The sequence below is a fragment of the Tursiops truncatus genome, chromosome 7, assembly GCF_011762595.2.
Source record: "Tursiops truncatus isolate mTurTru1 chromosome 7, mTurTru1.mat.Y, whole genome shotgun sequence".
Lineage (NCBI taxonomy): Eukaryota > Metazoa > Chordata > Mammalia > Artiodactyla > Delphinidae > Tursiops > Tursiops truncatus.
Genome location: NC_047040.1, coordinates 33,185,895 through 33,212,285, shown reverse-complemented (window position 1 = coordinate 33,212,285; position 26,391 = coordinate 33,185,895). Strand labels below are relative to the sequence as shown.

At 36.8% G+C, this 26,391-nt stretch overlaps 1 protein-coding gene and 4 non-coding genes across 9 annotated transcripts; all 5 read left to right on the top strand.

Moving 5' to 3' along the window:
* The first annotated feature begins 27 nt into the window (after positions 1-27).
* NOP58 (NOP58 ribonucleoprotein) lies at positions 28-26,391 on the top strand. 5 transcript variants are annotated; one of them, XM_004321602.4, is made up of 15 exons: positions 28-296; positions 5,542-5,618; positions 7,401-7,453; positions 10,817-10,938; positions 12,997-13,133; positions 14,725-14,789; positions 15,760-15,894; positions 17,066-17,211; positions 17,829-17,955; positions 19,607-19,770; positions 20,643-20,777; positions 21,030-21,091; positions 23,019-23,152; positions 25,536-25,696; positions 26,087-26,391. In XM_004321602.4, the coding sequence occupies exons 1-15, from the start codon at positions 252-254 to the stop codon at positions 26,135-26,137; spliced, it is 1,614 nt and encodes a 537-aa protein (XP_004321650.1). In that variant the 5' UTR covers positions 28-251; the 3' UTR covers positions 26,138-26,391. The 5 variants fall into 5 exon arrangements, with proteins under 5 accessions (XP_004321650.1, XP_019794663.1, XP_019794664.1 ...); XM_019939105.3 differs by lacking the exon at positions 28-296 and adding an exon at positions 7,656-7,775; XM_019939104.3 differs by lacking the exon at positions 7,401-7,453.
* LOC117313077 (small nucleolar RNA SNORD70) lies at positions 6,766-6,854 on the top strand. Its single transcript, XR_004527539.1, has one exon. It is a non-coding gene; the product is annotated as a small nucleolar RNA SNORD70 (small nucleolar RNA).
* LOC117313076 (small nucleolar RNA SNORD70) lies at positions 7,550-7,636 on the top strand. Its single transcript, XR_004527538.1, has one exon. It is a non-coding gene; the product is annotated as a small nucleolar RNA SNORD70 (small nucleolar RNA).
* Positions 17,265-17,350, top strand: LOC117313087 (small nucleolar RNA SNORD11B). Its single transcript, XR_004527550.1, has one exon. It is a non-coding gene; the product is annotated as a small nucleolar RNA SNORD11B (small nucleolar RNA).
* LOC117313086 (small nucleolar RNA SNORD11) lies at positions 18,111-18,193 on the top strand. The gene has a single exon (XR_004527549.1). It is a non-coding gene; the product is annotated as a small nucleolar RNA SNORD11 (small nucleolar RNA).

The following is a 26,391-nucleotide window of genomic DNA, read 5'->3' as shown; positions in this document are numbered from 1 at the left end:
GCGGCACGTCATCTGGCGGAAGTGAGGTCGTAACCCAGAAGCCATGGAGAAGGAGAAGCGCGTTCACGCGTTTTGGTTGTAGTGGAGTGTGGAACGTTTAGGCAACGTGATCTGGTTCTTTGCGGGAAGGTGGGCGCTTTGGTGCTTGGCCAGCCGCGGCGTTGCGGGCCTTTGGGGGCCGCAGATTTGGTCTTTTTTCACTGATATAAGAGCTCGGCGGCGGGCGCGCAGTTCCCTGACCCGTCCTCACCATGTTGGTGCTGTTTGAAACGTCCGTCGGCTACGCCATCTTTAAGGTAGGTGGGAGATTGAGCCGTTGGAAGGGGAAGGCAGGTGTTGGGCAGTAGAGGAGACGGAAAGACTTAAGGAGAGAACGACGGTGCTCAGGATCGCGTGGGTGCCTTTTGTGTCCCCCTGCTGTGAAAGGAAGGGGGAAGGCTTTGGGCCTGGGAGGCGCATATTTCGGTGAACACGTGGCCGCGCCGTTTGGGTCTCTGGGTTCAGTAAGAGGATTTGGCCCGGTTAGGGAGGTGGACAGGAGCCGTATTCGAATTTTACAGGTTATGATAAGGAGTATGGGTTTTGTTCTGAGAGTTTTGAGGAATGATTGGAAGGTTTTAACAGAGGACTGACCTCACCTAACTTTGTCTTTTAATGCACTTGTTTTGCTCTGTGCAGAATAGATTACGAGGGATGGGGTACAAGAACGGAAGGAGGATATTTTTGCATTAATCTAGACGAGATGAAGTTGCTTGGGTTAAGGCTGGCATGGAGGGAAGGAAATATCAGGAGAAAATAAGAAGGTAGAACTGACGGGATTGGCTGGTTGAAGAATGCGAGGTTTGGGTTTAAGTAAGTGGGTTTGTGGTGGTAGGGAAGGGAAGAGAAGGTTTAGGGATTTGGGGGCTGGGAATGGGGAGGATACTAAAGAGTTGCAGTTTGGGTTGTGTGAAGCTTTCGATGTCTGTTAGACGTGGAGATACAGTGGTCATTTCAAATTTGAAGCCCACGGGGGAAATCTGAGCTGGATATAACCAACCTGAGTTTTGGGTTTTTTAATAGGGAAAGTTTGAAATTAACTTCAAGTTCATCAGCAAGGAAATAACTGAGCAATGGGACATTCGTGTAATAGGGTGCTGTTGAGATGATAGGAAGCATCAGGTAAATTGAGTTCTATCTACGTATCGGACTCTTGGGTTCAACGAATATAGCAACGAAAAACAAATTTTTCATATGTACTGACAAGTCAAAAAATGCTAGGTAAACTATATATAGTGTGATTCTAGTTATAAATCAAACACCTGTGTGGTACGGGTGCAGAGAGTTGGAAGGGTACATACCAAAATGTTTATTTGAGAAAGGTTTTCATTTTATTTTCCAAGTTTCTCTTTGACATTTGAAAATATACTTCTATTTGCATGTTACATTAAATACTTGTTATTTTTAAGAAAACCAATGAGATAATTAAAAACCGAAAGCTGATTTTGCTTCTTTTTCCTCTCATTAGAGTTGTCTGAGATTGTAGTATTAGCAATTTTAAGGGACTTTATAAAAGGCTTTGGAGCCCGGAAATGGGTCTGTTAGACTTTCCCCAGCTTTTTGCAGTCTTTTCTAAATTATTATTATTTTTGTTTAATATTTATTTATTTGGTTGCAGCGGGTCTTAGTTACAGCAGGCACGCTCCTTAGTTGCGGCTCTCAGGCTCCTTAGTTGTGTCATGTGAACTCTTGGTTGCAGAATGCATGTGGGATCTAGTTCCCTGACCAGGGATTGGACCCCAGCCCCCTGCATTGGGAGTGCAGAGCCTTAACCACTGCGCCACCAGGAAGGTCCCTCTAAATTCTTAGAGTTCTGCACATGCCCCCAAATTCTCTTAGCCAGAGTAGTCTGTCATATTTTGAATCAGCATCTGTGGATGAATTTCATCCAAATTGATGTTACGTATACTGTCCTGACCTGGATGCTAAGAGGGGAGGGGTGACTTTGCACTGTCCAGTGGTTGCTTCTAACAGTGGGGAGGAGTCGGTTTAGCAATTGTATGGTTTCTAGACCTGGGTCATAAAGTATAAAGTCATATGATTTATTGATTTCTACTAATAAAGAGTATTCTCCATAAAAATAAGTCTTGAGTATTCTGTTGCAGTTTTTAATGTTGTTTATCTGCAAGTTACTGTTCAACATTGTTAAAAATTGTGGTTTATGTTTTATGTAACCTAATATTAGAGAAATAACTAAAGGCTTAAATATATTGAAATATTGCTTCATTTATAAATATTTGGAGTTAGTAGCTGTTATTGATTCTTCCTGAATAAAATAAGCATACAGAGTATTCCGGAATTAGTGATGGTTGCACAAGTTTGTGAAAATTACTGAAAAGTAAATTTTACACCTTAAAGGGGTGAATATCATAGTACGTGAAATATCTATGTGTGTGGAGATATGCAATACAAGGTTATTAGCTCCCTTTCCCGTAATCTTTCAAAATGCTGGGGTATAAAATTACCTTGGTTGCATAAAATTCATGCTTGAATAAGAGTGCTTTAAGAAAGTTTTTCATGCTTTTTTAAATTTCAGTTCACAGTGAGGAATACATTTTATATCATGACCCAGTATATGCATATCCATATATACACAGTGATTCAAAACGCATTTAAAACTTTCCAGAAAATGTTGCTTGTTAATAAAGTTATATATAAATGCAGAGACAATACCTGGAAAGAACTATTATTATTATTTGTAGAATATTGCAGAAACTCAAGCCTGTGTCCCTTATGTCACATGGCACAAAGAGTAAGACTAGACATTCTTCAGTCTTACTCATCCCAGACCTTTTGTAGCTGTGCTTCCCAGTATGGTAGCCACTAGCCACATACAGCTATTTAGCATTTGAAATGTAGCTAGTAAAGCTGTGGAGATGAATTTTAATTTTAATTCATTTAAATTCTTAGTAGTCATGTTGTACAGTGCTGCTGTGTAGCATAGTGTTGTGTGTTCCTTTATTTCTCAAGGGCTCGAGGAAGAGCTTTTTATGTGAATACCAAAGTTCCTATATAACATGATTACTAAGCAATAAGTTTTTCCAGCTTTATTGGGTATAACTTACATACTATATAACTCACTTTTTGTAAATGTAAATAGGTACATACAGTACTTATTATAGTAAAACTAGCAAACAATATAACAGTGGTGCTAAAGATTTTAGTGGTGACAATAGCTAAATTATTCATTCCATCTTAATCCAAAATGATAAAACTTAAAATGGATTTGCATATTAATGTTTCAGATTTCCTTGTCTGAAAATGAATGATTAAAAATTTGAGATAGATGTGTAACAGAAAATGTAGCAATTATTTCTAATTCTGTTTTTGTTCAGACCTTATTAGTAATGTTCTTTTCAGTATGTTATGCACGACTGGGAACATAAAGTAGCCAAGGTTTTGTTTGCCATAACAAAGTCCTTGGAGACCTTTCAGTGGTCATGAATTAACATGATTTCATTACATTTCCTTTGTTGCTTTAACTTGAAATAATATCTCTTTAATATGCCAATTTTGTTATCCAAATGTTACCTTCAAATATACTTGCTTTTCAACTAGAAAAAAATGTGAATTTTACTCATGAGTCATATCCCCTATTTGGTACGTATCCTGTCAACAATCATTGAACTTTAGGTATGGTTAACTGCATACTGAGTAAACTACTACTAAAAATCACTACTATTCTGTGAATTTCCTTTAACAAAAAAATACCTTTGAATTAAAGTTTCAGTGCATTCATGAGATTTGATGGAATGTCTTTGTATTCTAAAGTTTTCATGACATACAAAATAGAACTGTTAGTGGTTTGTAATTTTTTAATACAAAACCGTGTGCTTTGCAATTGTTTACTGCTTCATTACTGTGATTCCTGTTTTTCCAGTTCTGTAAATATATTTGATTCAGCTGCGTGTGGGATTAAATTTAAACAACACAATAAATCCTTAAAGTCATCTTGCCACTCATCTGACAGAAAATACAGGTGTTGTGCAAAATCGTATTTCTTCATGTTTCATCATGGAAATATGTACTAAGCTATAACTGGGTAATAAGTCTTACCATGTAAATATTCTGTGGTACTGTGGATTTGGTGAAATGTGGCTTATCGGTAAAGTATAATTTTTAGTTGATCAGCCTTTTTCCACAAGATATGTATAATATCTATAATACTATATTTCATCAAGTATAATACACTGTTATTTTACACTGCTAGTTAAACTGACCTGCCATCAATTGTAAGACATCCCAATTTCAAGGATGTTAAATATGGGGGGAAATGGATTTTAGGATTGATCCTACCCTAGCTTATACTTGGGCAGCTGATTTATCACACAGTATTGGTGAGGGTGTAGGAAAATAAGAACTTTTATTCACTCTTGATTTAAGTGAAAGTAATAGAAGCTTTTGAAGGCATTTTGATAATACATATGTCAACATGCGTTTCTTATATGATCATTTAACTCCACTTCCAATAATTTGTCCTAAGAAATACAACATGTATACATACAAAACTATGTATATTTATGAATAAGGGCATAAATGATGGTATATTCATGCAATGCGATTCTTGTTAAAACCTAGAATTATGTCCACAATATGTTAAGTGTTAACTGTATAGCACGATTCCTAAAAGTACGCATTAATAAAATGCAGCATAGACAGTCAAAAAGTCTTGAAGAATATATACCTAAATGTTAATGGCTGTGTTTCATAGATAAAAGTACCCCTTTTTTCCCTTGACATGTTAAAATTTCTTACATAAGGATGTGTCTTAGAACTAATGGTATCTTAGTTTTAGAGAAATCCGTAATTCTTGTCAGGATGTTCATAGCAATAAATAACAATTTTTTTTAAGTATTTATTTATTTATTTTTGGCTACATGGGGTCTTCGTTGCTGGGCACAGGCCTTCTCTAGTCGCGGCAAGCGGGAGCTACTCTTGGTTGCTGTGCACGGGCTTCCCACTGCAGTGGCTTCTCGTTGTGGAGCATGGGCTCTAGGCACGCGGGCTTCAGTAGTTGTGGCGCGCTGACTCTAGAGCGCAGGCTCAGTAGTTGTGGCGCAGGGGCTTAGTTGCTCCACGGCATGTGGGATCTTCCCAGACCAGGGCTTGAACCTGTGTCCCCTGCATTGGCAGGCGGATTCTTAACCACTGCGCCACCAGGAAAGTCCCTAAAGAACAAATTTTATTCCGTAGAAAGTAGGCAAATAAATTCTTTTGGTCTGTGAATATGACAGGCTTTGTGAAGGGGTTAAGGAGCTTCTTAAAAATAGAAAGTTTTAAACAAATACCCAGCTAGATCTAAACTCCATCCAGTTACTCATTGGGCTACTTGATTTATTAGTTTGACCAAAAATTTATGCAGGGTAAGAAAACTGGTTATTTCAGAGAGAAAAATAGCTCCCACCACCCTCATTTTGCATGTACAATTGTACTTGAAGGGTATAGCTGTATATGCCTAAGCTGTGCAATTTAAAGAAAATTATTTTAAATATTTATTTACAGGTTTTGAATGAAAAGAAACTTCAAGAGGTTGATAGTTTGTGGAAAGAATTTGAAACTCCAGAGAAAGCAAATAAAATGTAAGTCATCTTGAAACTAAGAACTTAGCAGTTAACATTTAGAGGTTTTTGTTTTTGTTTGTTTTGTGTGTTTGTGCCCCCCCTTCATGTAATATATCCATAACTTTTTGTTTTGAACTCATTTCAGGAATAATATTGGTATGAGCCCAATTATTAGATTCCTTATTTGGAGCATAGGCCATCTCAGCTAATTTGTATTAATTGCAGATGAGGTTGGACAGCACCCAAAAAAAACACTATTTTTGTAAGATATTTGAAAGCGTAAATTGATTGTGAATTAAGTATAAATTTCTGTTTAAAGTAATAACTGTCAAAAGCATGGGCTGCTAATTGATTTAACTTATAATTTCTCTAAGTTAGTGATATTTAGGTGTTTTTGAACTTAATTCATAGTTTATTTATTCTTTATGACCTGTATTTCCTAACTCCCTCTGGCGTAGTAAAATAACTAGCTAGTAAATACTGGAAAGGCGTACCTTTGTTCCCCAAGGTCTCTGGACAGGAATATAGAATATAACCTTGATGCCCATTCTAAGAAAGGAGTGGTGGGAGAGAGAGCTGGCTTTTCCTCAAGGTAGAGTCAAGAAGGCTATTTCACCATCTGTGAATCACCCTGTGAAATATATCCTATTTGGTGAGTGTGGTCCTAGGAAGGAGCCGACTGATCTCTTGATTATGTCCTTGGATGCCAAAGGGCATTTCATAATTCATCTGTTCGTGCTAATAAAAACTCACTAGAATAGAAGGAAACTACTCAAGCTTGCTAAAGAGTGTTGAACCCCAAGAGATGTCATACTAAATAATTAGGAAAACATGGTATACTGGAAAACCATGCTTCAGAGTAATATGTATAACGTGATTGCATTTTGCAAGTGTTGCTGTACACCTATATATGCATTTATGCAAATATACAGAGATATGAACAAATGCCACTTCAGATGAGTGGAAATGGGGTTAGGTGGGATAAGGTGAAATAATTGCTTTTTTCTTACCTCTTTCTATTGTTAAGTGTGCATTTAAGGTACCACCAGGGTGTTCCCTGACGAGGTGAGAAAACCTTGCTTAAGATAACATTATTTTAGACACAGTGGAAGACTAGTTTTCCTTTTTAAAGGGATATATGCTTTAGTTTTCTGAGTTAACTTGATTCATTGTTGTCGATGATGTATCCTTTTTGAACCTGAATTTACGTGATCTAAATCAAATATTCGTCACTACCACTGAGACAACAATGGATTAACTGTATGTGTTTGTTTTGATATAAAATAATGTTGCCCTGCACATAAGTGAGTAGGGAGGAAGGGGGTAAAGTAAGGGTAACAGGAATTAGATCTAACAATTAGTTATTTTTTAATGGAACCTGTACTGGATGCGCAAATCAATGTCATGAGATTTCTGACGTAAGAGGGACCCTTACACCTTTTCTTAAGCCACTTCTGTGCTGTATAGTAAAAGGCATTTGTGTCTAACTTTAAGCAGCAGAGGTTATGTTGAAGCTTCAACATCTTTCCTGTCGTTTAGATGTGGCAGCAAACGTCTTTCCTGTTGTTCCAAGTTTCCTTCAAAACCTACAACCTCTATAATAGTTCAGACATTACTAGCCTGACATTTAGAGAAATTGGTCATTTTAGAAGAATATCTAACTTTACACCAATGCCCAATGGCAGGAAAGTTTTTTATTGGTGTATGCTTTGGAAACAGTCCAACACCTCTTCTCCTAAATATGTGGCTTTTGCACAATCAGTGTGCCCCCATAACATTTTTTTTTTCCCTTAATTCTAGAGTAAAGCTGAAACATTTTGAGAAATTTCAGGATACAGCAGAGGCATTGGCAGGTAAAGTCAAAGACTGGCTCTTTTGGTTTTTTAGATATTGGTGATTTGTCATCCTCATTAAAAGATTGTTTGCTTCAGTTGCCTGAGTTAACCCTATTCAATGTTGTCAATGATGCATTCTTTTTGGAACTGAATTTAAGTGATCTGACTCAAATTCGTCACTACCACTGAGACAACATTGAGTTAGCTTTTTTCACTATAGGGCTGGTTTTTTCCCTTCATGTGATGAGAGGTGAGAAGTGGTTAAGTTGATCTCCCTGTGGAAACCAACAGCATAATGCTGAAGCACAATTCAGTAAAAGCTGTTCTACAAGGGATCAAGGTAATGCGGTCAAGTACACTGCTCTCTGATCATTTTAATCCAAGGGTAAAGTTGAGAATAGCCAGGATTTAGAGATGGAATAATAATAAAACAGCTCTCCAGGTATATACATTTTTAGTTTAAAAACGCACAGTATTATTAGAAGATTTAAGAAAACTAGTAGAGGGGTGTGTGTGTGTGTGTGGTGTTTGTTTTGTTTATTATACAAACTACAGAAATGCATAAGAGTTTACCTGAAGGGGGCATGATTTTTTTATGATTTAGAAGAATGGATGGCTGTTATATCCTTCAGCTAGTCCTAGGGATGAGACAACAGACATGAGTAGGGTTTACTGACTAGGCTTGGCTTCAGTAGGCACTTGGTCTCATAATGTTCTTTTAATGCTAGGGAAAACAAGATCAGATATAAAACTCTAATCATGAACTTTCAGTTGCTTAAATTCTGTATCTCAGATCAGCCAACTACTTAGTGGTATAATTTGAAAATGAAGGACCATAAGGAAGAGTGTGGCTTAAAATTAAGCCATAAGATTCATTTGACTGAACCAAGTAATTTTGTTCACCAGCCACAGGAGAAGGGTATAGTTCTCTTATATAGTGAAAATTAAGAATCTTATTAAATATGTTGGAATATTAATGGGCCACCCCAACCTTGGCAGAGGGGTGAGCTGAAGGAGGAGCCAACGAGGCCAATTTTCAAATTTTTAAAAATAGTTCTAGGGCTGCACACATCCAGTAATTGAAGTCTTATAGAGCCATAAAGCATAAATATGGTAATTTTTGCCTGGAAAATTTTTAAAAGATAGTTCTGTATATTACAGCTTTAAAAATAAATATGGGTAGAATTTTGGTAATATCCCAGGCAAGATTGTGTTAGCTATTCTCCAACTCTGGGGAGCATTATTCATATAGATTGATTTGAGTAGCTCCTCTTGGAGTTGGAAAGTGCTGCAGCTCTGATCTCAAGTGGCCCTTTTGGGAGGGGGCAGGTATTCCTTAAAATAATGTAAGATAAATGGAGAAAATAGCATGCTGGGTAAGAATTTAAAGTCAACCCCACACACACTCAATCTAAATTCCATGAGGGCAGAGACTGTGTTGTTCACCATCAAATCCCTAGCACAAAAATATTTTTGGGTAAATGAATGAAGGTAGTGAGCTCTGTCAGGAATCTAGTCATAGAAATCTACAATGCCTGTTCCCATCAGTTTTCACCAGAAAGTTGAACATCATCTTATTATTATTAAGAGAACAGAGTCCTTCCTGAAAATTAACTTCCCTCTCCCAGTTATAAGGCAGTTTTGACATGGCAGAACTAGAACTAAGTGGTTGTAGATGTCAGGGAATACATTTAAAACCTGTAGCCTAGGGCTTCCCTGGTGGCGCAGTGGTTGAGAGTCCGCCTGCCGATGCAGGGGACACGGGTTCGTGCCCCAGTCCAGGAAGATCCCACGTGCTGAGGAGCGGCTGGGCCCGTGAGCCATGGCCGCTGAGCCTGCACGTCTGGAGCCTGTGCTCCGCGGCGGGAGAGGCCACAACGGTGAGAGGCCCGCGTACCGCAAAAAAAAAAAAAAAAAAAACCTGTAGCCTAAGAATGAGTCCAGAGTGTGTCAACTTATAGTGGTCTCAGTAGCTAAAATGTGCCATTTGCATAGCAAGGTTTATTTTTACTCTTGGTTAGACTTGTAAGTTTCACATCTTACAAACAGCCACAGTAAAGTTTGGAGCCAGCCTAAATTTGGATGAAGGGGGAAGACTGCTGAGGGATGCTGAATAGTGGCTAATAGAGAAGAGGAGAGATTCAGCTTCCCCTTATCCCTGTCACCATCTCTGTATACCATCTTTTTAAAATACATATAATGAAGAGTGATTAACAGGGAAGTTAAATGTTTGTGAATGTTAGAGTGGATCTAGAGTAGAAATTTTTTTACTTTTAAGAAATCTTAAAGGAGAACACTAGGTTAAAGTGTGAGTAAATGATAGGAAAGATTGAGAGCTAGAAGCAGGACATTGAATAAAATATTTTAATTAGAAAAGATTAAACACTTGTAAGGAAAATACAGTTATTAGGGAAATGTATATTAGAAAGGAGTCAATGTTTTACAATATGTAAATTGTTAGAACTCAACAAAAGTAGCTTGAATCTTAGCTTCTTAGAGTGTAGAGACCTCTTTAAGATCTGTGTGGTTTGTGTCCTCACCTTTCATCTTCCAGATAGCAGATGAAATGCACTTGAAATTCAAATGATTGGGAATTTGAATTCCCAAGGAGGAAAGAGCAAGTACCTGGCTGATTAAGCACAAACTGCTGCCTGACCTTAGAAATTGTGACAGACTTCATGCCAGGCATACTTTAAGTTCAGCCAAAACCCAGACAACTAGAAGAGGTATTAGTATTAATTAGTCCATATGGGTCTAAAGGATCTAAGTATAGGTCTAAAGAAGGGTGAGAGTTACAAAGTAGCACATTTAGAGCTTGCCAGAAATGAAAACAGCCTCCAACTCAAATTGGCTGCCTTCCGTAGTAAGTTCTCAATCGCTGGAGGTTTATAATTTAGAGGCCTGTTGACACACCTGGATCAAGGATTAGCAAAAGTAAGACCTCCACTCGGACATACTTAAACTGTGGCAGAACCTTCAAAATGAATACACTCCTTTTTACCGGTCTTGACACGGTTTTTATGGTATTTCACAATCAGGCCAGTCGGTCTATAGTGACACAGGAGAGTGAATCAGTTTATCATTCCAAAACAGATTGTTTCTAACAACTTACAATTCTGAGTTCAGAAGGATTGTGTGACCATAGAGAAAGGAATGCTGGATCTGGTTTAACTCCTGGTTCTGGAGTGGAAATGAGGGTGGGAAGATCAGATGAGATTGTGAAATGTGTAATGTTTATCATTTCACTTCAGAAGTAATATTAAATTCAGCTCTTCTGAAAATAAGTGGGTTTTTTTTCTTTATTTATAAAATTTAAATAAATTCTTAAGCTCTTACGGTTAAAGTTTTGAGTTAACTCTTTTGTTTTTCTTCCTAAAAAAGCATTCACAGCTCTGATGGAGGGCAAAATCAATAAGCAGCTGAAGAAAGTTCTGAAGAAAATAGTTAAAGAAGCCCATGAACCCCTGGCTGTAGCTGATGCTAAACTAGGAGGCGTCATAAAGGTAGAGTTATAATTTCCTTTTATGCCTGCTGATCAGAGCTCACCGTAAAGCATAAAGACTACAAAGCCTAGCCTTTGCAGTGAGTTGTTTATCATAAGTTCTCAGATTTGAATACTTGATCTTTTTCCCCTACGCTACATAATAATTGGTTTCCAATATGATTATCAAAACTAAGGTTATATAAGTGATGCCCCAAAATGATAACACTTTATGTATATCCTGGCATATTTTTGTTTAGTGACATTTTTTTCCCTTTCAACATAAATCACATTTCTTTTTTATTGTATGTGTTTATTAGAAAACTTTAGTAGGGAGTAGAATTGCTAAGGTTAAACATAAAGTGAGAATGGAAAGAAAGGCTGGATATGTAGGCTCCCAAACATGCAAGGCAGAAAATTTTAGAGGCCAGTTGCGATACTTTGTATGTATGTATGTATTTTTGGCTGCATTGGGTCTTTGTTGCTGCGAGCCGGGGCTACTCTTCGTTGCAGTGCATGGGCTTCTCATTGCGGTGGCTTCTCTTGTTGAGGAACACAGGCTCTTGGCGCGTGGGCTTTAGTAGCTGGAGCACGCAGGCTCAGTTGCGATGCACGGGCTTAGTTGCTCTGTGGCATGTGGGATCTTCCTGGACCAGGGCTCGAACCTGTGTGCCCTGCTTTGGCAGGCAGATTCTTAACCACTGCACCACCAGGGAAATCCCAGTTGCGATACTTTGATTTTCAATAGTTACAGTAGGTATTACAGTGCAACTTCATGAACATACCTCTCATTCTTTTTCTTTTTTTTTCTTTTTTTCTCTGGTACACCGGGCTCTCACTGTTGTGGCCTCTGCCGTTGCGGAGCACAGGCCCCGGACGTGCAGGCTCAGCGGCCATGGCTCACGGGCCTAGCCGCTCCGCGGCATGTGGGATCTTCCCGGACCGGGGCACGAACCCATGTCCCCTGCATCGGCAGGTGGACTCTGAACCACTGCACCACCAGGGAAGCCCTTTTTTTTTTTAATTGAAGTATAGTTGATTTACAGTCCTCATTCTTGAAGTAAGGATCAATTCTAGGTGTTTGGAGGTAGGAAAGTGCTGAAGAGATTAGAGGGTTTTTTTTTATTTTGAGGTAGGATTGTGAATTAAATAAGATTGTTAGGATAGATTATTTCTAATACCATCAGGTAATTAAGTTTTCAGTGATATCAATTTCTATCTTCATCCTTTGAAGTGCGCACAAGTCTTAGTTTATATTTTTCTGTTAAAACGTTAAATTTTAGCATAATAAGCATACAGAAAGGCACATGGGACAGCAAATTGCTGGCTGGTGGGATTATGAATATCTTTAATTTTTTCTTCTCAGTTCCTCCTTTTGAAAAACTTAAACACTGGTTGTCTCTTGTATGCATACTAAATATTTGTTTCTTTAAATGTGATGCAACATACACAATTTTGCATGCTTGTCATTTGCATTTGATGCAATAGAACTGTAAATTTGTATAGAGTTGGCAAATACACTGCAAAGTGAAAAAAATGAAGGCGTCCAGAACAGATTCATCCTGTTTGCCTGGGGTGTGTAAAAACTTAAATTTTATAAAGATTTATGTATATGTGTACACATATACGTTAACATTAGTATAGATTTGGAAGTACTTCAGGGATCCTAACAGTAGGGAAAGGGCCTAAGGCCAGAACTTGTGCTTTTCATTCAGTCCCCTTCCCTATAGTACTATTGATTAAAATCTTCTGTATGTATTACCTTTATAATTTTTATAAGAGGCTAAATAATGTAAGGTAGTAAAAGATCCCTCAAACCAACAAAAAGAACAAAATTACTAGGTTAAATTGTATTTATCTGTTTATGGCTTTGATTCATGTAGACAGGCTGCCTTTCTGGAAGCTTATACCAATTTTGACCTCTACCAATAGTACATTCAAGTGTTCTTCCCACAAACACGAGAAACTGCTTTTATGAAACTGAGAAATGTATACATTTAAATCAATGGTATTTTAGTATTTAAATAATTTTAGGAAAAGTTTAGTTCTTTATTTGATACAAATGTTCTTGTTCTTATAGGAAAAGCTGAATCTCAGTTGTATCCATAGTCCTCTTGTTAACGAACTTATGAGGGGAATCCGTTCACAGATGGATGGATTAATCCCTGGGGTAGAACCACGTGAAATGGCAGCCATGTGTCTTGGGTTGGCACACAGGTGAGATTTACTGGAAAATAGTCTTATTATTTTTATTTAATAAACAGTTATATAGCACAGTTCAAGGTATGTTACAAATACTATCTTAATCCTCAAGAATCTTATGAGGAAGGTAGTAATAGTATCCTCATTTAACAAATGAGGAAATTGATGCCCAAAGTCCATATAGCTGGTAAGTGATGAAGCCATAATTTGAACCCAGGCAGTTTGGCTCCATTGTCTGGGCTATAAACCTGATGATAGGCATTCTCTACCTCTCTAGTATTAGATGCCACAATTCTTGGGCTTTCTTTTCTCTTTTACATCTTCTAAATCATTTGCTACCATTCCATCTACTTGCCATCTCCCTGAATTTTCTCATCTGGTAATGACCTCCTCTTCTGCGTTGTGTGTGGGGCTTGTTTTTTTGAGTTTTTTCTTGAGTTTTTATGAGGCAAAGAAAAACATTAACCTGTGATGTTTAGCCAGAGGTCCATTAGACCAGGAATTTCTGCTATACTGTGATATATATAATCCTGAAAAGCTTGGCATTCTTTGAAATTGCACTACAATAATAGGGTTTGTGAAATAAAAATAGGATTAAGGGTAAACCACTCAAAACCTAAGTATCTTTGTAACCCTAAAAAAATTAACAGTTGAAAAGACATGTTTGGGACTTCCCTGGTGGTCCAGTGGTAAAGAATGCGTCCTGCAATGCACGGGACTCGGGTTTGATCTGTGGTCAGGGAACTAAGATCCCATGCCGCAGGGCAACTAAGCCCAGTGTGCCGCAACTAATAACCAGGACAGCCAAAAAATAAAGGACATGTTAAATTTATATTACAGAAATACTACAGTAAACAAAGGTCTGGACCTTTGAACAAATAAAATATGAACATAGATTAATGAAAGGGTTAAAGCTGAGTTACAGAAATGAGCAAAATGCACAAAAGTCAGGAAAAACTTTGTAATAAACATTTCTAAGAGAGAACAAATAGCTAAACTGAGTTAGGGTCCAAGTTTAAGATTAATTGGCATTGTGCACAGCAGTAGTTCTCAATCAAGGGCAATCAGATACCCCTCAGAAGACATTTGGCAATTGGGGTGAGGCCAGGGATGTTGCTACACATCTGACAGTGCACAGAATAGACCCCACAACAAAGAATAATCAGGCCCACAGTGTTAATAGTGCAAAGATTAAGAAACCCTTATGTATAATATTGTTCCTACATGGCTTTCGTCTTTTCAGGTGTTACAGTGCTGTACTTATTTTTTTTTCCAGTGGCATAAAGCATTAAATATGCTGCAAAAATCATATGTGAACCAGTATGGTTTGAGCTACACAGCATTATCCTATTTATCATTCATAAATTAATTCATGTTTCAGAAATGTAGGTTATAGCAGGACAGATATATTCGTTTTCTTTTTAAATGTGTATTTTTAGATCTTAAATATTGTATTCTTATTTAGCTGATGTTTCCCATGCATGAAAAAGGTAAACAGTGTAGCTCCAGGATAGGGATTCTGGTAAAAGTCTTTTTAAGATGTCAATTAAATGCTTTTCCTAAATGCTTTTTTTTAGTGATTTATATTTTTCCCCCTTCTCCCCAGCTTGTCCCGATACAGATTGAAATTTAGTGCTGATAAAGTGGATACAATGATTGTTCAGGCAATTTGTAAGTATAGTACATGTGAGGACTAATCTGTTTGTCTCTTCGTTGTGGGTTTTTCCTAGTGTTAAAATTGTATCTTTTATAATTGTTGAGGAAGAAAAGGGAGTTGAGCTAGAACTTTTAGTAAGTAAAGTAAATTGAAAAATGCAGAAAAGAAGAAAGGAAAAACTAACTATAATTTGACTAGTTGGATAATATGGATTACACTATTAATGTAAACTGATTGATTTCTCTTTTTCCATGAAAAATCATAAAACCATAAGTGGGATCTGTGTTGTGTTTTATTTTGCTTTTTTCACTTGTAGTTGTATATAATAGGTCATTCTCCCATGTCATTGGATGATTTTTGGACATCAAAGTCTTAACGATTTCCAATTTTAAAAATCCCTTTAAACAGCGATAGTATTTGTAGGTGTATATACCCAAAGAACTGGAAGCAGGTACTCAGATATTTATGCAGCTATGTTCATAGTAGCATTATTCACAGTAGCCAAAAGGTGGAAACAACCCAAATACCCATTAACACAGATGAATGGATAAACAAAATGTGACATATACATACAATGGAATATTATTCGTCCTTAAGAAGTTCTAATACATGCTACAACATAGATGAATTTTAAACGTTATGCTAGGTGAAATAAGCCCCAGGCAAGAAGACAGATATTGTGTGATTCCACTTATGAGGTACTTAGAATAGGCAAATTCATAGAGACAGAGAGTAGAAGAGATTACCGGGGCTGGGGAGGTGGGGACGAGGAGTTATTATTTCATGGGTACAGAGTTTCAGTTTGGGTTGATGGAAGAGTTCTGCAAATGGATACTGGTGGTGGTTGCACAGCATTCTGAATGAATTTGAGTCACTGAAATGTACACTTGACAATGGTTAAAATGGTAAATTTATATTTCATCACAAGTTTTTTTAAAAATCCTTTTAAGTTCCTATATTCTTTTTCATTTTAATCTACTGCAGCCCTGTTAGATGACTTAGATAAAGAACTAAACAACTACATTATGCGGTGTAGAGAATGGTATGGCTGGCATTTCCCTGAATTAGGAAAAATTATTTCGGATAATTTGACATACTGCAAGTGTTTACAGAAAGTTGGTAAGTAATTTGATCCTTTAAGGCATTGAAAATAGCGATTTATTTTTATTTATTCATTTCACTGTGACTCATTTAAAACATGAGTTACAGTGGGTTTTTTTCTTTTTCTTAAACTTCCAAGATATTTTTATGTCTTGCAGGTTTGGGGAGTGTAGCCATATTAATATCTGTTAGAGTTCAGGAACAAAATTAACTTTGATTTCGATGGCCTGTGCAGCAGAGAACATGGTTCTCTAATTTGGTTTTTCTTTTTTTTAAAAAAAATATATATTATTATTTATTTATTTATTTATTTTTGGCTGCGTTGGGTCCTTGTTGCTGCGCAACAAGGCTTTCTTTTAGTTGCGCTGAGTGGGGGCTACTCTTTGCAGTGCTCAGGCTTCTCATTTCGGTGGCTTCTCTTGTTGCGAGCACAGGCTCTAGGCACGTGGGCTTCAGTAGTTGTGGCACTTGGGCTCAGTAGTTGTGGCTTGCGGGCTCTAGAGTGCAGGCTCAGTAGTTGTGGCACACAGGCTTAGTTGCACCAAGGCATGTGGGATCTTCCCAGACCAGGGCTCGAACCCGTGTCCCCTGCATTGGCAGGCAGACTCCTAACCACTGTGCCACCAGGGAGCCCCTAATTTGGTTTTTCTGGAAATGGTTTCTTATGGTTAACGTGTCTCAGTGAAATTACCACTAATAAGGACAACTGTGGACTGGGGGTATCCTGCAATATATTAATAATAATTAATATTAAAAATAGTATTGCTATCTGTACTGTTAGTGTTAAATTGTATACTATTAGTACAGCAATATTAGTAGAAGAACGTGAGGATTGTTAATAAATATGAGTTACTTGGCTCATATTATATTATCATATTACTACCCCTAAGAATTCATGGCCCTAGTTTCAGTATAACCTTAGCTACAAATTGTCTATCACAGTATTGTAAGTCCTGCTTCATGGTGTATTTTGTTTTTTTTGTTATCTGTAGTATTTTGTAGGGAGGTGGTGGGGAGAAAAATCAAGCCTTTATATGAGGAAAGTTACTAGGTCAAACTTGTTCGCTTTTTGTTTTGTTTAGGCATCCTTTTCATTGGCTTATCTCTACTTTTTTTTTTGACTGTTTGGTGGATTTTATATAATTTGTTGAAGAGTGATTCTCCCTCATCCTCTGCAAACATTCCATAGGCGATAGGAAGAATTATGCCTCGGCCACACTTTCTGAATTACTGCCAGAAGAGGTTGAAGCAGAAGTGAAAGCAGCTGCAGAGATATCTATGGGAACAGAGGTTTCAGAAGAAGATATTTGCAACATTCTGCATCTCTGCACTCAGGTAAACTATACACATAGGGAAACTAGTTGTGGTGGTACCAGCTCTGTAATTTCTGATGGCAATGATGATTTTTTAATGTATTGCTCACCTGATAAATAAATATGAGGGTGTTCAGTCACTACCTCATCTGATGCCATCTTGATTTATACTTAGAGGGGGAGATATATACTAAAATGAAGTTAAGAGTACTGTCTAATTTATTTATATTGTTCGCATTATCTGAATAATAAATCCATTAAAAAGGCAGAGAAGTATAGCTTCAATTATTTAATTCTAACTTTTATGTTTGTAGCCTGTATTTTTTCTCCCTCTCATTTGAAGATAGCTATACGAGAATCACAGGGGATGACAGAAATGTCTAGCCCTTGGAGTTTTTTAAAATAACAGTAATATTGATTAGCATTATTTTTAGGCAGTGTATTAGCTTGTTTCCATACATTATCTTGTAAGATCTTCACAACAGCCCTTTTGTAGGAAACTGAGGTAAGAAATGGTTAATTTTCCCAGGGTTGTACAACTGCTCTGATAATTTGGGACTCCGATGTTTTAGACATGTGAATTTTATACTATTTTTACTCTTGTCATTTATGACTTATTCATTTTGTTCCCTACACCAGGTGATTGAAATCTCCGAATATAGAACCCAGCTCTATGAATATCTGCAAAATAGAATGATGGCCATTGCACCCAACGTTACAGTCATGGTTGGTGAATTAGTTGGAGCACGGCTTATTGCTCATGCAGGTGATGATTTTAATGTAGTTTGTAAACATGGGTATTGAGAGTTGAGTTGTTTTCTAGGTAGGATTTATTTCTTCTTTTATCTTTAAACTATACTTATTAGTAATTCTAGGTAATAAATAGAAGTAAATGGTATATTTGTGAGGACTAAGGCCCAGGTGTTCAATGATGATTTTATTTGTATGCCTGATTTCCTTTCGGATAATGAAGGCATCTTTAGTCACTGCCTCTTCTGAGACACTTGTGATTCCTTGTCAAAAGTTTGTTATGGTTAATTAGAACAATCAGATGAATGCAGGAGGATGAAATCAGTTAATATAGGCTTACCTCGTTTTATTGCACTTCACAAATACTGCCTTTTTAAAAAATTCAAAGTTTGTGGCAGCCCTGTGTAGAGCAAGTCCATTGGCATCATTTTTCCAACACCATTTGCTCACTTCATGTCTGTGTGCCACATTTTGGTGATTCCCACAATAATTCAAACTTTTTCCATTCTTACATTTGTTAACGTTGATCTTTGATCAGTGATCTTTGATGTCACTACTACAACTTCCTGAAGGCGAGTGTATGTTTGTTGAATTTTAAACACGTATCTAGTGGTTGAGCAACTGCATTAAAATTGATGTTTTCTAGGGAAATCCTTGGTGGTCCAGTCGTTAGGACTCCACGCTTCCACTGCTGGGGGCCCGGGTTCAATCCCTGGTCAGGGGACTAAGATACCACAAGCCGCGTGGCCAGGCCAAAAAAAAAGAGAAAGAGATTTTTTTTTTTTAAATTGTTTTCTGACAGAAAATCAGTGCAGCACATCTAACAAAGCATCAACTTTAATACCTAATTATTGTGCTTATATCTCCTCGTCCATATCTTTTTTTTTTTTTGGTTGCGTTGGGTCTTCATTGCTGCCTGCGGGCTTTCTCTAGTTGCGGCGAGCGGGGGCTACTCTTTGTTGCGGTGCATGGGCTTCTCATTGCGGTGGCTTTTCTTGTGGAGCACAGGCTCTAGGCGTGCGGGCTTCAGTAGTTGTGGCGCACGGGCTTCATTGCTCCGCGGCATGTGGGATCTTCCCGGACCAGGGCTCGAACCCATGTCCCCTGCCTTGGCAGGTGGATTGTTAACCACTGTGCCACGAGGGAAGTCCTCCTCATCCATATCTTAAACGAGGGGTAAATAAAGTGTAAGAAGTTTATCACATAGATCTACTGAGATGTCCTAATACTAAATTTTCACTTTATTTATCTGTATGTTTTTTCATATCTATAGTAGTAGGATATCTGATGTCTAAAATAAATCTCAGAAAAATAGGGGCTAGATGGGGTGGTGTCTGTGAATACATGTGTTTTTATCTCTCCCATGATATGCTAATGAAATGTGAAATAGTAATACCATCTCTTCAGGCAAATCAGTAAAATTGAACAAGTAACCTTCAACTTGTCATAGACATTTATCACAGACCTCTGCTTGTGGTGTTAATGGATGAATCACAAATGCTGAGATATCAGGAATTTGGGGTAATTCCAGACTATAGAATCCTGTATTATATCAGATTTTTATTTACTCTGATGGCTATAATATTAAGACTATAGGTCTTTTTAATATATGGAACTTTCAAATACTTGCAAGTACATTCCTGGTAACTACTTCTTTTCTTTTGAAGGTTCTCTTTTGAATTTGGCCAAACATGCAGCTTCTACAGTTCAGATTCTTGGAGCAGAAAAGGCACTCTTCAGAGCCCTCAAGTCTAGACGAGATACCCCTAAGTATGGTCTCATTTATCATGCTTCACTTGTAGGCCAGACAAGTCCCAAACACAAAGGAAAGGTCAGTTACAGTTTTCCTGGAGTAGGCCTTTTTTTCCTCCAAACCATTTTCCTCCTACTGTTTCTTTTTCATCAAATAGAGTGGTGAATTCTTTAAATAAACACTTAAGTACACTGAAAGAAAAGGTTAGAAGAAAGTGTTATTGCTTGCTGTTACTATTTTTCTAGACTCCACCCATTGGTGGGGACAGGGAAGGCACATCAAAAGTTTTCTGTGTGGCAGGAAACCAATTTAACATCAATATTTATGACCTATAAAAAAATAATAGCATACACTGTGCTAACACTTGATAGGACTTTAGTGAATCCTCTTAATAGCCCTATGAGTTGTAGGTGTCTATTTTACAGAGGAGGAAACTGAGGCTTAAAGTACTTTCAAGCTTTTTACAGGATACATAGTTTAACAGGAATTGAAATGTTATAAAATTCCGAGCAGAGTGATGAGAGAGATAAAGGGTTCAGTAAAATAGAATGTTAGTTAAGCTTGCGGGGGCTGGGGGCTATACTTAATCTGGATGATCCCATGATGTAGGACTAATGTCACATAGTAGAAACTAAAGGAAGATGGAAGAATGGTTTGAGCTAGTTTTAGACATAAGCTACTACAATATCTTTTCATCCAACAAAATAATGGTGGTTGTGTATATAACCAGTTAGCCATCATACTGTGGCAAAGATTCAAATAGAAGATAAGTGGCTTGAGTTGTATCGTTTACAATACTTTTGTAACTCCTGATTTTTCAAAAATCCTAGAGTGAATTGTAGAGTCAATGATTCATCTGTAGTGTTCTCATGAATAAATTATTGAGAGAATTTTTTATATCTCATCTTGGAGTATAGTTTGAATGCCTCTAACTTCAAGTTCTCTATTAGATTTCTCGGATGCTGGCAGCCAAAACTGCTTTGGCCATCCGGTATGATGCTTTTGGTGAAGATTCCAGTTCTGCGATGGGAGTTGAGAACAGAGCCAAATTAGAGGCCAGGTTGAGAACCTTGGAAGATAGAGGGGTAAGAATCACACCCTGCATATTGCAGAAGTGTTACCTGTCAAAAGTTAATAAACCATGAGTAGTTTATGTACTTTTTCATTTCATTTGCTAACCAGTTTTACTCTTATGATACATTTTAGTATGTCTAATATATTCTTTTTCTGCCTGCTGTTAACAGTTTACCTAATATATACTAAGAATTGACATACTACCATATATATTATAAAGAGATTATGCCTTAGAAAACTATTAATGATTTTTCTTTTCTTAGATACGGAAAATAAGTGGAACAGGAAAGGCATTAGCAAAAGCAGAAAAGTATGAACATAAAAGGTGAGTGAGTACATTTGGGAGAGCATGAATGAATTTTTGCTTATTTAAATGTTAATTGTTGACAGTTTTTTTGTTGTTGTTTAAAACAACTAAGTATCCCAATTTATTTCTTTGCCATTTACAGTTTTCCATATTCACGTCTAGGTTTTTTTTTTGGTTTTTGGTTTTTGGGGTTTTTTTGCGGTATGCGGGCCTCTCACTGTTGTGGCCTCTCGCGTTGTGGAGCACAGGCTCCGGATGCACAGGCTCAGTGGCCATGGCTCACAGGCCCAGCTGCTCCGCGGCATGTGGGATCCTCCCGGACCGGGGCACGAACCTGTGTTTCCTGCATTGGCAGGCGGACTCTCAACCACTGTGCCACCAGGCAAGCCCCACGTCTAGTTTTTAATCATATACACATTTTTACGTTGTTGCAATAAGTACACATAATATATTTGTTTTGGCCTTTTTCCTTAATATTTAATTTACTCATTTCCAGATATTGATAATAAATATTTTTCCTTCATAGTTCCTATATAGTATAACATTTATCAAAACCAAAGTCCATTCAGAGTTAAGCCACAGGGAAACCTGTTTTTTTAAAAAAAAGAGTCAAAAGACAAAGGAAAAGTCTAAAAGTGGCTAAGAGGCATGATAAGTATTCAGACCTCACTATGAAATTACAAAAGATACTTGTGGGGAGAGGTGTTTTTGTTACTATTTGAGATAATGTTCAATACTGATGAGGTTGCAATGATAGAAATAGAATGTGGAAAAGAGATTGATGGTATATGTCAGCCTTAAAAACATTTCTAGTCATTAATCCATAAACTGTGCTTTTAGGACTTCTTACAATCCTTCAGTAAAATCTTATAAGTGGGCAGGGAAAGCAATATAGTAACATCTCATTATAAATATGTATTTAGATATATGTTTTAGTATACACATTCATAAAAATTGTTTTCCTTTATTCTGGAAAGAAACCAAATGTATTCAGTTACGGGCATTAATTAACATTTACTTTTATATTGTGAATTTTCTAAGATCTCTACAATGACCATGTATTTTGTAATTTTTAAAGCCTAATTTGTTGTGTTTAGTTGAAAAAAATGTGGATCTTTGTTTTGGGGCTTTGTTTTTGTTTTTCTTTTTTTTTTTTTTACAGAAAGTCAAAAGTTTAATAACACATATATCTGGGAGAGATCCAGGAGAACCTAGTCACTACTTTGTTTCTTAAATTATAAATGTTTTTAACCTATAAAAGTTAACAGCCGTGAGCCTGTAAGATAGCTTAATAGAACATTCCTTAGCTTGTTTTGAACAATGCTTTAATGTTCCCATGCCATTATGTTTATGACTTTAAACACATGTGCTTAAAGCACCAATTATGAGGTTTAGTTCACATTTTTGGCACGCAGTACTTTAATTTTTTTCTACTTTGTTAGAACAAAAGCAAACATTTGGGTTTCAAGGAATCTTTATCCATATATATCCCTTCTTGTTCCTCTGCCGCTTGGAATCTTGTGATGGAGTATTCTGTATTAAATTTGATTTAGGGTTTTTGTTTTGTTTTTCATTGAATTGCCCAGTGTTCTAAAACTCGAATTGGTTCAGTTTTTACTTTCTAGTGTAATCATTTGGTATAAAGAGATTTCCTCCATTTTTTCCCCTATGCTGATTGACTATTTTTCTACACTATAGTCACTACATTGATTACTAAAACAATTCATTTAGCTCACCACTTCTCTTGAAGTGTGAAGTGTGACCTACTGTTGACACCTCTTTACCTTTTGGAGACTTTTTCATAAACTGCCCTAAAGCCACTAAAATGAAACAGCATTGTATGTTTGTGTAAGTATTACCTAATGACGTTTCCTTTTAAATCTCTTTAGAATTATTTGATTACTGATATTTGTAGGGATTTTATAAAATTCTATGGCTCTTTCAGTGAAGTGAAGACTTACGATCCTTCTGGTGACTCAACACTGCCAACCTATTCTAAAAAACGCAAGATTGAACAGGTAGACAAAGAGGATGAAGTGGTTGAAAAGAAGGCCAAAAAAGCCAAGGTTAAAATTAAAGGTTAGTTTGAATTTTTTTTAATGTCATTTATACTCTTATTCCTTAAGAAGTACAGACTTCATAAATCTTGGGAAAGTACATACCATTGAACTTTATTGCGAAACCATCCATATTGAAAGCTAATGGTGTTTTAATAAACCATCGTGTTCTCTGGGAATAGTTAGGATATTGTTAAATTTATCATGTTTCATAGAGGAATGTGAGAAGTGCCTCTTTGAATATGTAGGATTATACTAAGTGTACTAAAACTTTAGTTTCTACCATGTGAACTATTTTGAGAATCAGCTTAAAATGGAAAAAAAAGGTATGTGGTTTCTAAATTAGTTGTTGAAATATTTTTGTTATATATATAGTAGAACATAGAATTGATGCAGCACTACTTTTCGTCATTGTTTCTGTTACATGGAAAGGACTAGAGTAGTAACTGGGTAGCCTGCCAACAGAGTGATAATATTTAATAGGTGCTCACCAGTGAACTAGGCTCTCTTGCAAAGTTGATAACTGAGCTCCCCCATTTATTAGCTGCACCTGTGTTGAGTTGCCTACCAGCTGGTCTAGCAAGAAAGGCATTAAAGCAATGACTGATATAATTTTTGGTTTCTAAGTAGCTTAGTGGTCAAAAGTACTATCAGCAAATGTGGACTCCTGCTCTGGGTGAAGAAAATATAAACAAGTTATTTATTTAAGTGATTCTATTTCCTTACTGAACAATAAGGAGATCCCTAAACCCATCAGTAACATTTGAAACACTCAACTCCAGATTTGTATCTTTACTCATATATCCATTAAGCTTTTCAAACTTAACGTTCCTGGACCCTTACCACTCCCAACCTGTGGCTCCATAATATTCTCCATCTTAGAAATGGCAGTTCTAGTTGCTTTGGCCTTTAACACTGACTCTTTTTATAACCCAAGTCTATTTTGGCAGGAAATCCTCTTAATTCTACTTTTTTTTAAAAAAAAGGAAAAAAATTTTTTTGTTTGGTTACGCCACGTCTTAGTTGTGGCAGGTGGGCTTCTTAGTTGTGGCATGTGAACTCTTAGTTGCGGCACACATGTGGGATCTAGTTCCCCAACCAGGGATCAAACCCGAGCCCCTCTGCATTGGGAGCGCAGAGTCTTAACAACTGTGCCACCAGGGAAGTCCCTTAATTCTACTTTGGAAGTGTATCTAGAACTGAACCACTTATACCCATCTCTGTTATTCTTAATGTAGTAGCTACAGTGGCACCCCCATTAGCTCTCTGACCTAATTCTACTCCTTGCTCACTCTGCTCCAGCCACATTGGATTCCTTGCTCTTCCATGAACCTGCCAACCCCCCTTCTTTCCTAAAATAACCTTAGCATTTGCTCTTCTCTTCACCTGAATATTTTCCCTCAATATAGGTGCATAATTCACTCCCTTCACTCTTTTATTTTATTTTTATTTCTTTTTAATTCCTTGGCCACACGTCATGTGGGATCCTAGTTCCTCTACCAGGGTTTGAACCCCCGCCCCCTGCAGTGGAAGCATGGAGTCTTAACCACTGGACCGCCAGGGAAGTCCCCTCCCTTCCCTCTTTTAGGTATCTGCCTGACTATCCTGTCTAAAATGTCCACATGTATTGCTCTCCTCAGTGTTCCTCTTTTTTATCCTTAGGACTGTTTACTATGTAAAATATTTTATAGCATATCTTTTTTTCTTTTTTTGGTCTCCATTCTACTACTAAAGTAAAAGATTCATAAAAGCAGGAATTTTTGTCTGTGTTGTACCTTGCTGTATCTCTAGTTGTCTAGAACAAGCCCTGGCGTATAGTAGGTACTAAGTAAGTATTTGATCAGTGAATTTCTAATGATAGCAACCAATTATTAAGTCCTCATTCTAATGTGCCAAGCATTCATGCTAAGCATTTTGCACGAATTTTCATGTGTTAAATCATTAAATCCTAGAAATTATCCAGTGAGATAGACATTACTAAATTTTATAAGGATGAGGAAGTTGAGTTTATAAAGGTTATTAAATGACTTACTCAGGGTTTCAACAGGTTGGATAAACCCAAGTCTCCTAACTCCAAACTCTTATTAATCATTTCTAATATAATTGACTACTAGTCTTCCCAAAAAAGTGGGTTTGGTAATCAGATGATTTGTTTTAATCCTGATCTCTCTATATAGCTACATGATCATGAGAAATTTACTTCTCTGAGTTTTCTATCATTTATAAAGTTAGTAGTAGCATACTAGGTAGATATTTGAAGGACCTTTGCAATTATAAAATTATGTAATAAACATTGGATAGTTGACCTGAATGACAGGAAAAAACTAAGACTCTCAAAGGGGTTTTGAGGGAGAGAAGTCTGATACAATGTTAATTGTAGTATCTTTACACTTAACCTTATTCAGTTGAAGAAGAGGAGGAAGTAGTAGAAGTAGAAGAAGATGTAGTAGAAGTGGTGGAAGAACAGGAGACATCTGTGAAGAAAAAGAAGAAAAAGGACAAAAAGAAACACATTAAAGAAGAACCGCTTTCTGAAGAAGAACCATGCACCAGCACAGCAATTGCTGTATGTTTGTTTTTAATTACCAATACTTTATTGACATGGGCAGGGTTTCTATATTTTATTCTACTCTGTATATTAGAAATGAACAGGTAGTTTTTAAAAAATGGTTTCATTGATGAGGAAGTAAAACAACATTGTTGTGTTTATATTATAAAGGGCCATTTCCTAAACCTAGAACCTTATTGCAAAATGGGTTTTGTTTAAGGGTGGAAGAGAACATCATTTGGTACAGGTGATAAAGGTGGTTTTATATTTTTAGATTTTAGTCTTTGCTCCAAACTTGTTTTCCAGGGAAATAGAATAGACCTACTTTGCTTTTTATGAGAAAAAGCTGTTTTTAATCACTCATACATTTACAGGTCTTTCAAAAGCATTCTTGTTGGTTCTTTTCAGAGTCCAGAGAAAAAGAAGAAAAAGAAAAAAAAAAGAGTTAATGAGGACTAATGGAAGGAACCATTCTTTCAAAGATTTCTTAATTGAATCACCTGGGTACATCATGTTTAAGATTCAGTCAGAAATACACCAGAGATGCTCTCTAAAATAATCAATGGGAGGTTGGATGAAACAAAATGATTAATCATCAATAGCATTTCATACCTATTTGTGTCTCAACATCACATCAACTGTGTTAATTTTATTATATCATTATTTCTTAGAATATTTGTTATACAAATAAAAATATTTTCTTTGTATTTTAA